Below are 20,935 nucleotides of genomic sequence, written 5' to 3'. Positions count from 1 at the left end.
AAGTTCCCTCTCCAGCTTTTCTGTAGGCCCCCTTTAAGTGCTGAAGGCTGCAATAAGATCACCCTGGAGCCCTTCTCTTCTCCAGGCTAAACAGCCCCAACTCTCTCAGCCTGTCTTCATAGCAGAGGTGCTCCAGCTCTCGGATCATCTTCGTGGCCCTCCTCTGGACTCCACTCAGCAGCTCCATGTCCTTCTTGTGTTGGGGACTCCAGAGCTGAAGGCAGTATTCCAGGTGAGTTCTCACAAGAGCAGGAGCAGAGGGGCAAAATCACCTCCCTTGACCTGCTGGCCACACTGCTTTTGATGAAGCCCGGAATACAGTTGGCTTTCTGGGCTGCAAGTGCACATTGCCCAGCTCATGTTGAGCTTCTCATCCACCAGCACTCCCAAGTCCTTTTCCTCAGGGCTTGTTGTGGTTTCATATAAAAGGAACTGAGGGTCGAGACAAGAACAGAGAGGAGCACCCACCAACCATGGTCCTGGGCAAAACATGGCTCAGGTTTTTTCTTAAAACAAACCAATTTATTAACAGTTGCTAAACAAAGACAAAAGGAAACAAAACCGGTTACTTGAGAGGATAAAGAGTAAACAAGGACAGATCTTAAAACAACACCTCCCCACCCCTTTTTTTCCTTTCATTCCTGGCTCTACCTCCGCCCCAGTGGCGCAGGGGGACAGGGAATGGGAGAGTGCAGGTCAGTTCATCCGTGTGTTACTGCTGCTCCTTTCTTAAAGGAGGAGTCCTTACACCATTTTTCCCTTTCTTCAGTGGATCCTCTACTCACGAGAAAAATCCACAAACTTCTCTCAGGTTGAGTCCTACCTGCCGGACGCAATCCTTCCCCATCGGATTACTCCAGTGCGGGCTTCACACAGTCTCGGATTCCTAGGGAGCTGTTGCCACTCGCTTCGGCATGGGTTGTCCCACGGACTCTAGATGCCTCACGAACCTCGTCGTGCATCCCATGCCCCATTATTAACAGTACCTGGTCGCGCATCCCCTGCTCCAACGGCCTCTCCTGGCTCAGGCATCTCTTTTCCCCGACATGGGCTTCTCTACAGGCCACGAGTGGGTCTCTGCTCCGCCGAGTCTATCTTGGTTGCAGGGGGGCCGCCTGCCTTCTCGCCACAGATTGCAAGGGAAACTTCAGCTCCAGCACATCTCCTCCCGCTCCATCTTGACTGACCTGGTGTCGGTGTGGCCATGTCTCTTAGATCTTAGTCCTCTCTGGGTGAACTTGGCCCGGCAGGCACCCCGGGAGTGAGGTGCTTCCCGAGTTCCCCATGCGGCTCCGCCGGTGCCATCTTGAGCACGTGGCGCTGGCCCAGCCCAGGCAGCCACCCAGCTGGGAGCCGGGAGCGAGGGCAGTGCCTCTCCTTGCTCCTGGGCAAAAGACCTTTTTCCCGTCCCTTTGTCTCCACTTAAATAGGGCAATTTGCAGAGGCGTCGATTTGGCTCAAACCCCCTGAGGGGGATGGGACTCAGATCTGGTGGCACAGGGAGCAAATCCCTTCTCCCGCCACCAGAACACCCCCCACATCAAACTATCACAGGGCTGCTCTCAATCCATTCTCCACCCAGCCTGTACTTGTGCTTGGGATTGCCCCGACCCCGACATGCAGGACCTTGCACTTGGCCTGTTGAACTTCATGAGATTCTCACAGGCCCACTCTCCAGCCTGTCAGGTCCCTCTGGATGGCATCCCTTCCCTCCAGTGTGTCCACAACACCACACAACTTGATGTCATCTGCAAACTTGCTGAGAGTGCACTCCATCCCACTGTCCATGTCACCAACAAAGACATTAAATAACACTGGCCCCAGTACTGACCCCTGAGGAACACCACGCATCACTGGCCTCCACTTGGACATTGAACCATTTCCAGAACTCTTTGAGTGCAAACATCCATCCAATTCCTTATCCGTCGTGCGGTCCGTCTGTCAAATTCATTTCTCTCCAGTTAGACAAGGGTGTTGTGTTGGACAGTATCAAATGCTTTGGAAAGTACAGGTAGACGATGTCAGTTGCTCTTCCCTTATCATCATTGCTGTAACCCCACCGTAGAAGGCCACCAAATAAGTCAGGCAGGATTTGCCCTTAGTGAAGCCATGTTGGCTGTCACCAATCACCTCCTTATTTCTATATGCCTTAGCATAGTCGCCAGGAGGATCTGCTCCATGATCTTGCCGGGCACAGAGGTGAGACTGACTGGCCTGTAGTTCCCTGGGTCTTCTTTTTTTTCCCTTTCTAAAAATGGAGGCTATGTTTCCCCATTTCCAGTCAGTGGCAACTTCACCAGACTGCCACATCTTCTGAAATATGATGGATAGTGGCTTAGCAACTTCATCTGCCAGTTCCCTCAGGACCCGCAGATGCACCTCATCAGGTCCCATGGACTTGTGCACCTTCAGGTTCTTTAGATGGTCTCGAACGTGATCTTCTCCTACAGTGGGCGGTTCTTCATTCTTCCCGTGCCTGCCTTTGCCTTCTGTGACTTGGGCTGTGCAGCTGGAGTTCTTGCTGGTGAAGACTGAGGCAAAGAAGTCATTGAGTACCTCAGCCTTTTCTATATCCCGGTCAGCCAGGTCCCCCATTTCCTTCCAGAGAGGGCCTACTTTTTCCTAGATCTCTTTTTATCACTGACATATCTATAGAAGTTTTTCTTGTTGCCCTTGATGTCCCTGGCCAGATTTAACTCTATCGGGCTTTAGCTTTCCTAACCCGATCTCTGTTGCTCAGACAATGTCTTTGTATCCATTCTTAAACATTTTTGAACTGTCAGACTTCAACTGTCAAATTATTTAACATTAAAATAGTATAATATTAAAAACAAGATGAATATGATATCAGATCTATATGTAACCATCCATATCTTCCTTAGAAACATCTTTCTCATTATCAGCTCACTAGGAACGGTTACAAAATGCTTCACAGCACACTATCTCAAGCTTAAGAGCTACAGTAAAATATCTATAACATGCCACTAAGAGAACAAGATGATGGAAAGCATCTTTGATGTCCCAGGTCTATGCAATAACAGGAATCTTGTTAGGTGTGAATAGGTTATTTTGTACCCTACAAAGGGAAAATGAAGGTCCAGATTCTCTTTTTATTATAGCATAATTTGTAGAACTCCTGGTCAGATCCATTTCTGATTATGTTTCAAACTGGACGCCACAAATGGCATTTCTATCTGCTTGCTGAGTTTTGGTTCCTTCTTGCTCTTTTCTTTTTTTTTTTTTCTTTTCTTTTTCTTTTTCTTTTTCTTTTTCTTTTTTTTTTCTTTTTCTTTTTCTTTTTCTTTCTTTTTCTTTTTTTCTTTTTTTTTCTTTTTCTTTTTCTTTTTTTCTTTTTCTTTTTTCGTTTTTCTTTTCCTTTTTTTTTTTTTTTCTTTCCTTTTTTTTTTCTGTTTTCCTTTTCTTTTTCTTTTTTCTTCTTTTTCTTTTTCTTTTCTTTTCTTTTTTCTTTTTCTTTTTCTTTTTCTTTTTCTTTTTCTTTTTCTTTTTCTTTTTTTTTCTTTTCTTTTTTTTTTCTTTTTCTTTTCCTTTTCCTTTTCCTTTCCTTTTCCTTTTTCTTTTTCCTTTCTTTTTAAAAGGAGCACACAAATAGGGACATCAAGAAAACGTTTAGAGCAGAAAGTGCACACTGTCAGAACTCTACAAGCCAATATATCAATAAGGAGGAGAAACCTGGAAAGACAAAATTCTTCTGGATAATCTTTGGAGTGAACCAAAAAAGTGTGAATTTGCAAGGAATGTCAAGAACAGTTAATTTATGTCCTGGACACTGGAAAAGAAAATTAGAATGGTTGTACAAACTGGATGCAATTTTCAGTGTCCAGAAGTATTATGCCTTTCCATTACCCTGCTACTCAGGCCTAATCCATGGTATCAATATTAACAGCCTGCAAAGATCTGCCTCATCCCAAGGAGTGAAGTGAGTCTCCAGAGTAGTCTGCTACAACACCTGTTTGATGAATTTGATTGTCCCCACAATGACTTGCATTCATAGAACCATAGGATTATAGAAGTTTGTTCCTGATCGGCAAAAAAAAAAGTGAACAAAAAAAACCATCAGTCAAGTAGGTTCTTCCTTGCATTTGTGTTGTTCCAAAATTTTGCAAGTTATAGCAGGAGTATTCACTTCTTTTTTAGAAGATTTGTTCTCTAATAATCAGGACTTCATTGTCTCTAGCCCTCTCCAATAACAATGGAAATAAATATTACAATCCTGTTACAGTAAGTATTGCAGGCTACTAGTGTTTCTTGGTTGGTTGTTTGGTTGGGATTTTTTAGTGAATCCAAACCATCTAACACGTAGGACCAGTCATACAGCAGAAGGCTGAGGAACTTTGAAGCTGGAGGCAAGGATCTGTGAACCAAAACATGTGATGAAAGGACAGGAATTAATGTTGCAAATATACCATGAAGAAAGAGCAAGGATGAAAACAGATTTATGGCCAATGCTTACAAATGATTAATCTAATGTTGGTTACTTTTTCTCTGGTAACTCAGACCAACAGGAAGGTCAGAGTTACCTCTCTCTTTCAGAGATGATTACTCTCCAGAAATACTTGAAATTGTAGGAGACAGTTAATTCTCTGTTTCTGATTGTGATTCCTTTTAAAACTTCTAGGGATTGCAGTCTTGTAGGTAAGCCTTGTAGTAAGTATGGAGATGTCACTGTTTGCAAGAGGCTTAGTGTCAGAATAATACAGTCCTCAGGACCTATCAGCTATTCTCTGGACTTACCTTGGCCTGACTGGAGATATGTTTGGCTTGTTTAACCATAAAAGAAATTTCCTAATGATCAGGTGATTATTACTTAATTTGTTTAGCTTTGCTTAGCTTTGTACAACTGTGTGTGTAACTATACATATATATTTATGTATTTTTGTATTTCATTTTGAGAGTTATTTGCTGTAGAATGAACCTGTGAGCTCAGAATAAAATGCAGCATAGAATAAAAGCACAGAATGAGAAGAGGTTTTGAAAGTATCAGTCAGGATGCTGTCATTGGCACAGGATGCTACAGGGCACAAAGAGTTACCAGTGTTTAACTTCAGATCACCAAAGGGATGCAATATTGATAGCTTGTTAAAATGAGCTTCAGAGCAAAGAAGTATTCAGCCTATGCAAAACAAACCATGCAAAGCAAATTCAGACTTGTAGACCAACGAAGACAGATTAAGGTATAAAATATTAGCAAACATAAAACACAACTCTAAGCAAACTTTGGAGCAAGGAGTAAGACATGATCAACATCAGTGTTGCATTCTTCCTGGAGAAGGACTCGTGATACTGATGACTTGTGGTACCATTCCTTCTGCTCCGGATTAAAGCCTTAGGAGCATAAAACCAGAAAAATATGCTTAGAAAGGAAAAAGGTTGATTATATAGCACTTTAACACTATATAATATGAACTATGAGTTTTAACAACAGGACTAATAACAACTTTGATCAGACTAACAGTAAATTCTGCTTCGAATATAACTATTTCTCTATAACAAGACAGTGTCTAACAAATTGGTGAGTGTTCAAGCAACCTACTCTGCAAACCTGGCTGTAAATAATGAGTAACAAGCAATGACAATTTCTTTAAAATTTCAGCTCTCTTTTATATCATTTCTTTCTACTTTTCCACAATAACTGCAAATATTAGTCATAGACTGTTGCTTACAAAGTTCCTATAAAGAAAGGAATATTGTGAGAGACTACATTTGCTAAGACTTTTTTTTTTTTTTAAGGCACAACAGGGCAAAAGTGAATCTAGACAAGTTATATATCAGGGAGAGGACAAAAATAAATGTTTCCCTGAGTTGTGTCCTAACTTGTCTTCTCTTTTTTATTTTTTTTGGTTTTTTTTTTTAAGCCAATCATGCACTTATGGTCTATTTTACATTAGGAAAAAGCACCATAAACAAGAAACTCGCAGTTGCATTACTTTCACCTGGTTTGACAATGGTCACATGTAAAAAGTTGTTCAAAGTGACCTGCAAAACCAGCACAGACCAAAATCATGTGAACATAGCATTTTTATTTTAAATGACTTTTTTTTACCAAGTAAACAACAAGCAAAGCTTCAAAAAATTAACTGTCATCCAGGAAGCTGGGCAGTGGACTGGATTTCAGAATCTACAACTTGTTTCAGCTCAGCAGCTGACCAGCTACATGAGTCATTTGACCTCCTTTGGCCTGATTTCATGTCTTTTCTCTGTATTTCCTGAAATTGTGATTGCAAAATAACTATCTCCACAAGAAGCTGACTTGGAAACCTTTAGCTGTTAGTAGAATATATAAAGCAATAATAATCATGCAAGACTGACAAGAAACTATTGTCAAAAAAATATTTATTAGGTTTTAAAAATAAATCCAAATGTACATGAAGGTAAGAAGACAAAGCAGAATCCTTATACTCGTATCAGGTTGGGGAAAGTAGATGAAGCTTTGAGGATGATTCACCAGTGGGTTAGATTCCTCAGTGACATGAAGGAGATACATTAGCAAGAGTTCTTTGCTGTGGAAGGTCTACCATGTCTAAGTTGGTCCATAAGGAAGGTTGCCTCTCTCATTTTGCAGTCCTGGAGAGTGTCAAGCCTGCGTGAACTTCTGGAATGTCTGAGGGAGTGATAACACAGGTGGGAAGGAAGTTGAGTAACTTAAACCAATTTTTAGGTGGCTAAGGCTGGGTGAGATGAACTGCAGTGGATGCAAATGCTTTTAGAATCTAGCTTGAATGTTTTATATTCAGTGATAGCAAAGCAGGGTAAGATTTTTGTGTGAATAAGCTGTTTTGACAGCAAGAACTAGATTAAGTATTGCTAATGTCATTCTAATCTTTAAGAATTCTCACAAAATATTTGTAAAGTAATTGTAATGATATTTGGAATTCATAAGTGATGTAAGTAAATGGCATTTGCTACCAATGAAATGACGTGTGCTGAATATAATGAAACGTGTGCATATTGAATTTGACTGTTGAAATTATGGAAACAGATGTTTAAGGATAACTTTTATCAATTAATTTACATCTGTTGGACACTTCGTCTGGCCTTGCCAAAGAGTTTATAGGTACAGAAAATAATCAATTGTTAATAAGATTTTGTCCTATGCAAATGCTTTAATAATAATTAATATTGGAACTACCTTTGGATTACTGTTTAAATGAACGTGTGACTCTCAGAAACAAGTACTAGTGTGGCTGGTCAGTCTGACAAAAGAGAGTAAGCTGTCAAGTAGTTGAACAGGTAATCTAATCTCAACCTAATTTCATGGTCAACATTTTCTTTTGTATTATATTTTCTAGTACAGCTTTGGTTCATATTTGATTTTTTTTAATATTCTGGGTGAATCTTGTTGGCAGTTCATGGTTATTTTAACAGCTAGAATATCCTTGTCCTGTTTAATTACTCTACTGGGTAAATGCCCAGTATCATAGCGGATGTTTTTTGAGTACTATTTCCAGAGTGGACCATCTTTATTTTTGCTGTTACATTTTATCCATTTCTATTCTGCAGTTTCAAGGCCATCCAGTTCTTGCTTATATCTCAAGTATCCTCACTATTAATAATGGAGGGATGTTTTTTTTAGATTTGTAAGACCAGCATACAGAATCAATATATAAAAAATCTTTATTTCAGCTCTTAAACTAGCAAAAAGGTTGTTCAAGATACCCTTTGTAAAGTCTTTTCAGAGGAATTTGTGATGGCAGAGATTAATTTACTCATGACAATGTCGGAAGGGATGCATCATATATCTGTGGGTAGGTTTGCATCATTTTAAGCTTCAATCCAATAACTTCTGTTGCATCCTTTTGGTCAGATATATGCATGCAGATGTTATTGTTTCTTTACAAAACCAATTCTGTTTCAACTTCCACATGTGGTGTATTGTTTAAATTATAACTTTAATTATTAAAGCATTACCTAAATCACAGTTAAAATGTTTGGGGAATTAAAAACTATTGATATCCTGTTCTGGTTTCTGGGTTGGAGAGTTTTTTGAAGTAGTGATGGTTTTGATGGTATTTATTAATATTTGCTCTTAGTGCCATATATCTAATGTCCTTTGCTGGCAGATATCTCTTGAGTCTTACCCATATTTCAGACTACTGCTATTATCTATTTGTTGGGGATAAAATATTTCATGCTGATCTAAGAAGTCTCTCTGTATGTATGCTTTATCCTGCTGTGCACTATAGTTAAACTTTACTGTTCCTTGGACTCTGTATATGAGACATAAGGCTGATATAGACCTATATAAAGAATGTTTTTTTCCTGAATAAATATGAGAGCATACAAATTACTGTGTAAAACACGTTAACTTTTTTAATAAATATTAATCCACTTATTTTCTTTATAAAATAAAAGTTTATCAATTTTCTGGTAGAGAAATTTTACAGATTTTACTAATGGTTACTGATTTTTTCATATAAATTCTATTTATTTGGTAAAATGTATTCCTTGCTAGAATGTAAAATCACATAATCTCCTTCAACTTCTACTTCTCAAGAGAGCATATATTAGATCTGACTTTGAAGCATAAAATGTACACTGTCTTTTCAAAAATATTATACTCTCAACTGACAGGGTTACCCCATACAGTTAAGAATGAGTGTTAAAACAACCACATTTCCAATGTAAATTTCAAAAGCAAAGCTAGGAGGTAATGACAGTGTCTAAGAGAAAATGCAGTAGGAAAATTATGTGAATTAAAGACTAAGATTATCCTAGTGGCAAGCAGGATTTCTTCTCAGGTTATGATAATAAAAAACCTCACTGTGATATACAAAATGAAAATCAAATGAAAACATTTTATTTTGGGTGAATTCATAAATAAAATACCCTTTCCCAGTCACAACGAGTCTGAAGGTTCAATATACTCTCAGATGATTTTGTTCTTTTTTCTTTTAACTTTAACATCTGAATGTTAAGCATTTATCAATATATGCATAGTCTTCATTTTCTTGGCTTTTTAAATAGGCGAAACCAATAACACAACACTGAATACTTATAAGCGAGGACTCGAACAAGAAGCTAATCTTTGTCAGACATTTCACTAGTTCTAACCTGTCTCATTACCATGTTACAGAAAAAGAAATATACAGGAACATCTCTTCAGGGTACTCATACAGAAAAACAGTGTGTTGATCATACTTCCTTGACCAGTCAATATCTTCCTTATATTGTCTCAGGCAGATCATGAAAAGCTAAATATATATACAATCTGGTACCATATTTGCACTCTTCAGCCAATAGCATAGCTATTTCTAACTACTAACACACTTTGAAAGATAAAGGTAAAGACGATCTCTTGGGGAAACCATTCCACAGTTTAATAGATCTCATCATCAGGAACTCTGGCTTATCCTTTATTGATTTCATACTACTAATTATTATTAGATCTCTTTTGTGTTTAATTTTGGTTTCCTCAAAATTTAGTTTCTTCAAAAGAAGCAGACTTCTACAAAACCTTTTTGCAGACATTGTTCGGCTAAATTAAGTACAGCATAGTAGAAGTGTGAAGTTACTAGGTCAGTTCAACGATACTTTTCTCACATGTGGAAACAAATTGACAGGTTTGACTTAGATTGATACCAGGAACCTAATAAGATGTGGCCCAGTAACAGCTAGAAATACCTTCTCACTTCAGAGCAAAACACTCACTTTCTCTGATGTGCAAGCATAATCTTATACCTTTTCAGCTAACGATCATTTAAGATCCATTGCAGGCTATTACCTTTCATACAGAAGTTAATGACAATGGCATATATTGGTGACAAAAATTACATGACAGTGGTATGCACTGGTTACAAAAATTATTTATTGTTAAAGTTCCTTACAGTAAAAAGAGGAAGTTATAATAAAGTGCAAATATGTTTCAGTGTTCAAGGGTTTCCCCATATAAATGGACAAAATCTGGACTGCGAAAGGATCAGAGACTGTCATCATTTTTGTATTAAAAACAACCTGAAAGCACGAGGAATTCTATTAATGCCACCGGAACATCTGTGGAATAAGGATTCGTTTAGGGTATAACCTGCATAAATCTATAGATCTAATCCTAAAAATGTACTTTTCACGATCTTCAGCAACCAATGCACATATAGTTGTTCTCTCTTTGCAATTCCTCCCCATGAAGAAAATTACAATGTTTTGATTGTGTTATCTTTTAAAGCTGTTTTGTAGCTGTTATTCATACTGGTGTCCTAGCATGAAAACTGGCAAGCATCAGTTTTTGCTTATGAAGCAGATGCTGCTTCATCTGCACCTGGTCAGATGACCTCCCTCATATTTTTCCAGCTATGAATATCATGAATAATGTTTCTGCCCTACCAGACCTCACACTGGAAATCTCTCCTTATTTTCAAAACTCCTCCACATGTTTTATTTTTAGCTGACAGGAATTTAAATCTACACTGGCACCTTTCCACTAAGCCTACATGCCTTGGTTTCTTCAGTGAACAGTAATTGTAGCAAACATTGCAGAGCTTGTATGTTGCATGCTTTTTGTTTGTTTGTTGTTTTTTCTTTGGTAGGTAGGTGGCTTTCCATTGCATAAGCTCTCTGTAATTGAGTAGAGCGTACCTAAAATTCTATTGAAAAAAGCCCCAAAAACTTGTTGCAAAATTTTCTTTATTCTGCTGCCAGCTTTTAACGTGTATCAGGTGATTATATGATGTTTTTTGTAAAATAAGTACCTGATGGGAGAGAGGGTAGCAGTATAAGTAAGAGTAAAGAAATATTCTGAGACAACTTTATATTAATTATGGAATGTTTGGAAAAAACACAGTGGAAATTAATTGGAAGTCTGATGTCAGTCTCACAGAATGATTCAGGATCATTTTCAGAAGTGGATTAACATTAAAGCATTTTATTATCTTATTATCTAATGTTATACATAAAGTTTTATAGCCTTCAGCTCAGCATTTTAAAGATTCTTAATATTGTTATAATAAAACTGACTACTACAGATAATTTTATGTTCCATAAAAAAAATAAATCTGTGCTGGTAAATCAGTCATCCTTTAAATCTTAATAAAAGGAAAAATGCTTGTTTGGATAGTATTTTTTCTAAGTACATTAATATAAAATGCGGTCGATTGCAGTATTTACATTGGATATCGATTCTGACTTGAACTGCTTTCTTTTTTCTATCTTATTTGCATTAAATATTGGTTTATCCATTTTCCAATAACTCCATTAAAAACTAAAATGGCAGCAAACACTTGCTGACATTGTCATAGGACATATTTTTACACTGATAGGAAAAGACATTTGTTGTAATTTTATCATCTTAAGAACAATAAATAGATGATTCTGTGAGCACTCCTGACAATTGTATTAGAAAATCTAGGGTCATTTTTACAAAAGTATATTTATATAATGAAGCATTACTTAAATATGCATGTTTACTTTGGTTAATGAATATTTCAACTGCAACAGCAAAAGTCTGTCTTAACTTTGGAAATAGTTTAAAGCTTATGGATGACAGAATATTGCAATATCCATTTATGGCTTCTGCTCCTCTTTTTGTATTGCAGGACCCAGGTTTTCAGTATCCAGAATGGGGTTATATATCTACAGCAACACAGTCTGCATTTAAGCATGTAAGTAGCCACTAGATTTTCAAATGAGGGTCTCCATCCCCACACTCATGACACGCCTGGTGTGGTTTTTCCAAAGTTTCCTACATATAGGACTTTCCAGAAAACAACAACAACAACGATAACAAACCGTAAACCAAAGCAACCATAAAAAAAACCCTGAGGCTTTTATTTTTCATGCCTAAATGTGGGATGATCTTATTTTTAAAAATCCACACTTGTTTTGGTTGCTGAGATTTAGGAAAATAAAATCACAAGCCAAAGTGTAACTAATCCCCCATACTTGTATGGGAAGTGTACATGCCTGCAAGCTGTTTAAAGTGAGGTCCCCAGTCTTTAAGGTAGTCATAACTCTGATCCAAGTCTGACATGTTAGAACCTAAAGAGCTGAGGGATCCTGCCAAAGAGCCAGTCCCCTCAAATGCATAGGTCTGAAGTGAGTCATACGGAGGAGCAGTAGGATCTGTATTCGCTTCTTCAAGCTTTTCTGAAATGAATTGCCTGAAGATTGCGCTGTCAGGGCCAACCTGCAGAGACTGTCTGTAGAGGCTGTGGATTTCTGTGGTGACCTTCTTCCGTGGTTTGTGAGTTCGCGGGACAGTGCGGGTCCTCAGTGCTGAAATATCAAAGGCTTCTGTGTCCTCCTCACCACCTCCTTCATCGTCATACCTGACAATGTTCTCTCTGAATCTTCAATTTTCTCTGAAAAGGGAGACTTCTTCCTCTGTTGCCTTATGGCTACAATTGCCAAAAAGAACACTGACCAAAAAAAAGAAAAGAAGAAAAAAAAAAAAAAAAGGAAAAAAAAAACAAGAGACTTTGAAAGTTCTTGGAAAGACTTAAAAAATGATAACGTTTCTTAATATCAATGCTACTGCAAAGTGAAGCTATCTTAACATATTTATAGAGCTATAATTGATATGGATTTTATAATTTGAGATAGCATAGTATGTGGTGGGAAAATAGCTACAAAGGTACTCATAAAATAGATGACTGAAATGGAACAATTCTTTGGTAGATGGGAGTTTGAAAGTGACGGAAACACAGGTTATGCTTTTTGAAACTGCTTTGTTTTATCACATAATATATCAATTTCACATTCAAATTTAAATTCTTAATCCCTTACTCTCTCTAAGATCAAAGCCCAAGGAACATCAAATGAAACATGAGGCAATGAGCAAGATATCCTCCTCAGCTGGCTGAATCATTCAGTTCCATAGACTATGTGGGTCGTAGTTCAATATTTCTGTTATGTTGATTTGGAAATTTGAAGAGTATCACTAAATTTTCAGTGATGGTGTACTACTACCAAGGCCAGAGTAGCTTATTTCTTTCATATATGAAAGCTTTTCTGAATTTTATTTTAAAGCATTATGTTTTAATCCTACCTCATTTTATTTTAGCTGAATGATGCTTTTGAAATAGTCTATGATTTTCACAGAGATTGATGACTTCAGTTTTTAACTAAATCTTACTGCAGTTCTATTTAATAAGTAGTTTGTGAACTGTAATTTTTTTTACTCAGTACATAACATGATACAACTATCAAAAATGACAGAATTTTGCTCTCTTAAGTCTACAAGGGACCTGAAGTAGTTCTTTATTTCCACATATTTACTTTACGCTATTTCATTGATTGGGAGATACCAACACCGAAATTGAAAACACGGGAAACAAGAATTTCTATAATGTTATTATAAATTTGCAAAACCTAGATAGTTTTAACTCTTCAAACACTTTGCATGGTTAGCTTTTCTAATGGTACACATGATGATAGTGGAAATGGAAAAAAGTGAAACTTTAGGTTTCACATGTAAGTGGCAAACGTATTATGTATAAAATCTTTTATTATTTCATTTCAATTAATCATAAAAATATATTGAAAGATTTAATGCATGTAAAATATGTGTGTCTGTAAAGAGTGTGGTAGATTAGTTTATTTTCTTTCTGATTAATATATTTATCTGTATCCCTGCTTTGACTTTTTTGATATACATAGGCCCAGTAGACACCAAGGATTTATTCCATCTGGAGAGTGGACCTCTCTGCAAACAGCCAAAGCAGCCTGTGATGAATAATTGCACTGCTGGCCTGGATAATGCAGCGATATATTTTGCCTGATTCTCAGTCCCTAGAGTGCGTAACACAAAGTGACCAGGTTCAGATATGCTGAAAAATCAAAGAAAACTTGAAATACACGCTGGCTTGCCTGTAAGATAACACTGACTGCAAGGTGTAGGCAAGGACTCCAATGAGGAGGTCTGCTTTCCAGTGGCTCTACAGAAGATCGTCTGGGACAAGGAAAGCTCAGATTTAAATAAGGTGACTCTGGAAACACAGACAAGTCTAGAAACTACAAATTCAATTGCATCTTTCTGTTTTCTCTGTTGGAAACCAGGAGACACTGGTAGGTGAACTAGTGCATTCTCTGGACTTTGCTATGGAGTCAAGAAATGGCTAGTGTCTGGCCAGGACTACTCCCGTCTAGACATAATAATTATGAGGTACCCTTCTACTGTTGTCATCCTTGCCCTATCTATTCAATGTGTTCATAGGGATAGATAAAAAAACGTATTTTTCTTGTAGGCTATTCTGTTTCTGTATTTTCCTGCGTCACCTGATCTTGAGAGTTCGAAGTCATGTGAAGATGCTGACTTGTAATTAACCTGCTGCTTCTGGGCAACTCATTAACTGTGGGTCTAGATTATAAGGTTCCATTTTTAGGAGAAATTTCAATGAATTCTCACCAAGAGATTCAGTCAAAAGGTCAAAGATAAACAGGAAATAATTAGAACCAGTTTCTGTTCCTTATGCTAAAAAATAATCCATAACCTTGTGGACAGAATAGAATATGGCAGATTTCTGACTGGTTAAATTTCTTTCACTGATGGAAAGTCAAATAATTCCATTAGCTTTATTGGACTTGTCTTGTCTTCTGTCACTACTATGGTAGATCAAATATAGCATCAGAACAGAGCTGGAAGCCTTCATTTTCAAGCCTCAGCTTTCTTGTAGTTAATCATATGTTTAGAGTTGCATGCTGTATTATAGACAAGCAGAGGTCATTGTATAATGAGGATAGAAAAAAAGAATGTTCTTTACCTAGATATCCTTCATCTGGTGAAAAAAAGGTTTACTTAAAATGTGTGTATTTCTTTCAGTGATATAGGAGTTTAGCAATATGACTATTGTACTTGCTCTCATTAACAAATGCATTGAAAGAATAATTTTCACTGAAATTTGTTTCTTAAGGCAATGTAATTTCTGTTATTATTACTTCTTTCTTTCTGAACCTTATTTGTGTAGCTAGATATTATGCTGCAGTTTTCTTCTTTTGATTCTGACTATTTTTTTACTTTTTTTTAGAATTTATTGAAAAACAATTTATGCTGAGTTTGCACAATTTATAAAGATGATTCGATATCACACTGCTTAGTTAAATCCTGATTATATCTTCATTTTCTTACTTTGGAGTTGTTTGTTTGTAGTTTCATTAGTGGAAACATGGTTTTACTAACATAATCCATTGATTGTTTTGTGGCATTTTTGGAGATTAAATTTTATGAAATATAATGCTATATGGCATAATATGGATATGCCATATTATTGCACAGGCAACAGGGATTTGGAAGTCTTTCCCTGTTGCTTTATTGGCATCAGTATGAATTTGGTTTTGAGGTCCATGATCATCATCAGTGACCAAGCTCCAAGGTCAGACATCTTGCCTTGGAAAACAAACCTACCCATGTCTATCACTTCTCTATCTTTCCTGGCCTCAGAAAACTACTACACCTTAGCCACTAGTCAGTTAGTCAGTACTCAGACAGGTAAAAGTTTCGGATGGATATTTAACCTTGAGGGAATGATTAGAGCAGTGTGCCTGCTGTTATAATGTGTCAGTGTCATCAAATCACTCATTGAACACTGCACGAGTATCCTTTTGCTGAAAAAAGGCCAATGCACTGTAGCAGCAATAGCTGCGTGCTTCACCAGGTGAAGAAACTGTTTCCCTGAGTGCTGTCACTCCAGCCTGTCTTGCAGCAGTCATAGTCCTGTTCAGTGCAGGAACGGCCAGCCTTGGGTGATTGCTCTGGTTTTAAGTGCCATTTGCCAGCTATGCATGACCCTTTGCAGAGGTATAAGCACAAATCCTGTGCATTTATAACACTCTCAAACCCACTTTTCACATCCACAAGCTCCTAAATGTAATGGAGGTTAATTTGGTGTCTCCTAAGAGGAAATATGAAATGTCCAACATTTGGAGAAAAGGCTGTCTGGAGATACAACTTTATCAATTGACAGAGAAACTCCCTGTTTGTTTCTGGAGTTGCTTTCTTAGAGTACCAGATTCTCTTTTTCTTTTATTATTTTTTATTGATCTTAGCTCTACATTTGACATACCTAAGGCAGAATGAGTAAGGTGTTGCTACTTTTAATATATTCTTATAATAGCCACTTTCTTGTTTAATGCTGTCTTCAGATATAACTGGGATCAATACAGGCTTTAGACTCCCAAATCTCTATTATTATCAATGCCAGAGGAGTAAGTAGGACCATGACTCAACTAGAGTTAGCTTTTAGGACATTATGATAGAATTCAAATATACTGAAAACTGGGGGTAAAGGGGAAAATATAGTTAAGAAAACAGAAAGAAATGAAACATTTGCCCTATTGTAATTTTTCTCAGTAGCACATTACTTCCACTCTTCCAGTGAAGTGAACATCTTTGTCATTTAATCAAGCTGGCCGTAAAAGGAAACAAAGTCATTTCTCTTACTCATACTTACCTAGGAGTATTAGTATGCAAGCCAGAACAGCAACTAAAGTTCTGTGCTGAGACCTATGGAATGCATGAAAGCTCCATATCGACAGTAGAAGGTGTTAACTTTGGTGTCACAGTCGCAGACAGTGATGGTGAGAGTATTTGTGCTCGTCAGTGGTGGGGTTCCATTATCCAGAATTAAGATGGGCAAGTAGAAAGAAAACTGCTCCTTCCTCCTGAAGCCACTTTTTGCTGTGAAAATTCCAGCTGTGTTATCTAGAAGATAAATTATTATACATGATACGCATTTATCACTTTTTAACAACAATAATAAAACTCCACTGGAATCTGACCTATTTAAAAACAATGGTACTATGCAAAGCTACGTATGAAGAAAGGTAAAAAAGTAAAACCAGGCACTGATATGTGGTGGGTTTTTTTTGTGTTAATCATGAATAAATTGCATTTATTTTTGACATATGTATTCCAGGGGCAATTATAAAATGTGACCTAGGAGCTCTGTTTTTAATGTTCAGAGCTAAAAAAAATCCCACTGTGTTCGGTACCTGACACCTGCTCAGACTAATTAATTAGATCTTAAAATGGTTCCATGTAACCAGCTGCTACCAATCCAGCCATTCACAGATGAAATATAGACAGTTTACCAATCAAAAGGCTTCAAAAGCATGTCTGGCAGCACACAGAGAAAGCAGGTGGCAAGGTAAAGAAGAGAAAGCAATAAAAAAAATCTGCTAAAATAGTCTTTTATTTCCTTCCCTGACTCAAAAACTAGAGCTAGCTGAGCTCCTACTATCTAAACTACTGAAAAGTTGCTAGAAGCTCTCACCTTGCTTTGTATTTAACTATTCATATTTAGAAATCCATTCTGTACAAAACTCAGTAAGCAGCTTAAGTTCAGCTCCTGCTGCATATTAACTAATTCAAATCTGAAACTTGTTGCAAAACAAATTAGCACTGTCTAAATCTGTGTATAATGGAAAGAAGAAAAATCTATAAATATTTATATGTCAGAATTTTTTATCATGGCAGGTGAATTACTACATCTGTACATACATGTACACAGGAAAAAAAAATATTTTGACCATTATCTGTACAATGCACCTATCCAAACAGTCTACTGAAGTTAACTCCCTCACATTTAAGTTCTTCTGGGTTTCTGTCATAGTTTGGAAAGTAACTGAAATATAATGCTCCAGATCTATAGAGTAATTTTTACTTTTCCCTAAGACTATCCCAATTCACTCAGCCATTTCTATGAAATGCAGCAGAATGGGAGAGATTGAGGGTTGGTTGTACCTTATTTTAAAAGATTTTTTTCTCCATCAATAGCCACCAAAAGGGGCTGGACATATTGTCTTGTGCATGGCTCTGCCTGGGCTTTGTGCAAACTGAGCAAAGGGGAAAAAGACTCGAGGCTTGTACAATTTGACCTTAATGTAACAGTTATCTCTTCCTGGCACTGAGCAAGTGATTAATGAAGCTGGGAATCGAAATACATATTAATACATTGACTTCAACTTCAGAGATATTGAGAGAAGCAGTTTTTCATTTAACGTAGTCTGAACTTTCCAAAACTTATTTCCATTGATTTATTCACCTAGCCAGAACATTCAAATAATTAGCAAAGTCAGTAAGAACAATGTGTATTTTAGCTGGATCTGAAGAAGCTCTTCTTTGTAGTCTCAGCAGACTGACTCTGAGCAGTCATCTTCCCTACAGTTCCATCAGATATTGCACTTATGTTATCACTGCAGACTGTTTTTTCTTGATATCTCTCTATATCACTTTTTAATAAGAGTCTTAATCAATATCAGTTCTGAATAACATTACATATAGAAGAAATTTGTATGATGTCATCAGTAATCAGTGTATGCAAAATGTATTAGGAAATAACGTTACATTCCTATTTATCTGTATTTATGATTTGGACTTGCTGAAGTGATGAGTAAGACATATTAACAGCAATGTTGTCTTTCTGGCAGTCTTGTTCCTTAGACAAACAGATAATTTTAACAAGAAAGTTGATATTTCCCACCATATCCTACACTACTAAGAAAATAAATTTTAAGGAGTATCAACATTTTTCATCTCAGCATTTTTTCTTTTCTTGAAATGAAACTGGTTTTGCTGTTTATGTTACTTGCTGAAAAGGAAAATAAACTCTTTGGAATTACTGAATTATTATTTTGAAATCTGCCTCATGACATGCTCATATCTTATAATGACAATTTCTATTTAACTGGAAATTTTTATAAAATCAGTGATATGAGGACTGCTAGAAGCATGCATTTCATAAGGAAGGTCTTAAAGGGCTACATGAATGACACTACCTTGATTGTCTTTGACAGTAAAATGTGAGTTGTTTGTGGCCTCCTGAGCCAATGAGAAGTAAAAATGATGACCTTCTGCTGAGTCGTCTTGATCCACTGCACTGATACTTTGAATTAGCTGGAAGTACATACAGATAAACAGAATTGATTAAGAATGAAAGTATTTACTTATCCTTTGAAACAATAAGAAGACATATCAGGTGTGTTAAACTGTTGATGCTGGAGATGTGATCTGTGAATACGTATTAAGTATATGTTATGAACTCACAATACACACCTTCTATACCCAAACAGGCTTATTGAGACTCGTATTCTGCATATACTCTGCTTTGATTTTTCATCTATTGAGAGTGGTCAGCACTAAAATCTTGAGAAAATGTAAAACATTTCCCAGATGAAAAGACCAAAGGTAAATGAAGTTTCCATAAATAAAAAAAAAAAATCAGATATAGAGTTTTTGTCCTTTTTTTCCTTTTTTTTAAGGTGAAAAGTGTATAATTCTACATTTTAACAATCCCTCTATACAAAACTCGTTTCCTTTCAGCCCACAAACACATTGACGTCATTCAGCTGGTATATTGTAGCTCTGATAGTGAGATATGTGACAAGTTCATGTGCTGAATTGCTGATTCTAGATATTTTAACAGATTGATCATGGAACTTATTGGCTGCTTTTTCTCAAGAAAGCAAAATACCTTCATTTACAAATATGTCAAACCAGACAGTCATTGCAAGTAAAATAAAAAATACAGTTATCCTTCTAAAGAAGACCTTTCATTTCTGTAAACAAACAACCACATTACAGTTAACATAATTAGTGATATTTCTGCGTAAAAAGAGCTTACATTTATTACTTTTATTAGTAAATATTAACGACCTGAATATTAGCTTATGTTAGCAAGTGATATCCTTGCCAATCAGGAGGAAAGCAAACTCATGCAAGCCCACTAACTTTCAGAAAAGATAGTGTCCAATTTGAAACTTCGTCTCTATTTATCAGTCCGTCTCATGCCTTGTAGATATTTTTACCCAAGAGACTGGAAGGCTCAAACTTTCCCCAAACTAGAAAGCACCTGAATGCTACAAAGCGGTGCTTTAAAAGCAAAGCAGTAAGCCAATGGACGTGACTACAGCTTCCATCTGTGGCCTTTGAAAACTCTTTCCCGATTAAACTCTTTTACAGTCAAAGATCTAAGACTTCAGCACACATTCTTTTTCCTTTCAAGCAAGCTAAGTTTGATGAAACCATCACAGCAGAGTGCAAAATGTGTCTTATACCCCAGAAGCTTTGTATTCTTAGTGCTCTGCCTTTTCATATGTGAAATTTATTTCAAATCTATATTTTTACTCTATGGAAAAAATGAGGACCCTTGAGATTTTTTATTACCATTAATGAGAGAAGTGACTGTTCAGTGATATACCAGGTGACCATGTACAAAGGATGAAGCTTCTTCAGGAAATTTTTTCCATTCCTCAGAGCAAACAAAATAGCTAAGAAGATGGAAAAACATGTATAGGCATACAGGTCAAGAAGTCAGTGAAGAGCAATAACTTATCCCTAATTTTACCTGATGATTAATCATAGGCTTCATTTTTATAAGGTAAGCTAGTTCTCAGAATATGCTTAATATAAACAGCAATAGAGAACAAAACTATATATCCAGTGTAAAACACAATCAGGAGCACATTTTCTGTCATATATCGCAAAAAAATTAAAAAAGACTGCTGGCTTTTGCTGATGATTTGGCTGGTAACATCTCCAAGGCTGCAGTTGAGAAACAGCTGTGTATGGATATATGTCTGTATACAATTCAGGATCTATCAAGCGAGACTGAATATGCAAAGTAATATAGTAATCGCAAAGACATTTCAGCCAATCTAATATTTTTTTTTTTTTAGTTTAGTTACTTGATAGAGAGGAATTACCTACCTGCCTACCAAATAAAAAAAAAGTATTAATTATAAATGTGATTTTAATACTTCCAGTTTTCATTCTGATTAATAGTTATTCAAACTAGGTATTAGTAATGTCTTTGGAAGATATATTTTTAGGAGTCTATCATGTTTTGAAAATAATAAGATTATTGCAGTTGTAAATTAGATACTGTTTCGCCTTTTGTTATTAATGTCCTATTACTTTACATACAGAATGTATTTGCCCATATAAATTTTATTTATATCGGATCCTATCAATATAACTCTGAGAATTATGTGT

General features: G+C 36.6%; 1 protein-coding gene across 1 annotated transcript in view; it reads right to left on the bottom strand.

Annotated features, from left to right (window-relative positions):
• Positions 1 to 11,875: 11,875 nt before the first annotated feature.
• CDH19 (cadherin 19) overlaps positions 11,876 to 20,935 on the bottom strand; it is a 47,769-nt gene continuing 38,709 nt past the window's right edge. The window contains 5 exon segments of the mRNA XM_086609180.1: positions 11,876 to 12,297; positions 12,300 to 12,365; positions 16,395 to 16,433; positions 16,436 to 16,645; positions 18,721 to 18,838. Coding sequence (XP_086465306.1) covers positions 11,876 to 12,297; positions 12,300 to 12,365; positions 16,395 to 16,433; positions 16,436 to 16,645; positions 18,721 to 18,838 — 855 coding nt within the window.

The sequence above is a fragment of the Tauraco erythrolophus genome, chromosome 3 (assembly GCF_009769465.1).
Source record: "Tauraco erythrolophus isolate bTauEry1 chromosome 3, bTauEry1.pri, whole genome shotgun sequence".
Classification (NCBI taxonomy): domain Eukaryota; kingdom Metazoa; phylum Chordata; class Aves; order Musophagiformes; family Musophagidae; genus Tauraco; species Tauraco erythrolophus.
The sequence above is the reverse complement of the archived record's forward strand: the minus strand, read 5'-3'. Positions and strand labels throughout refer to the sequence as shown.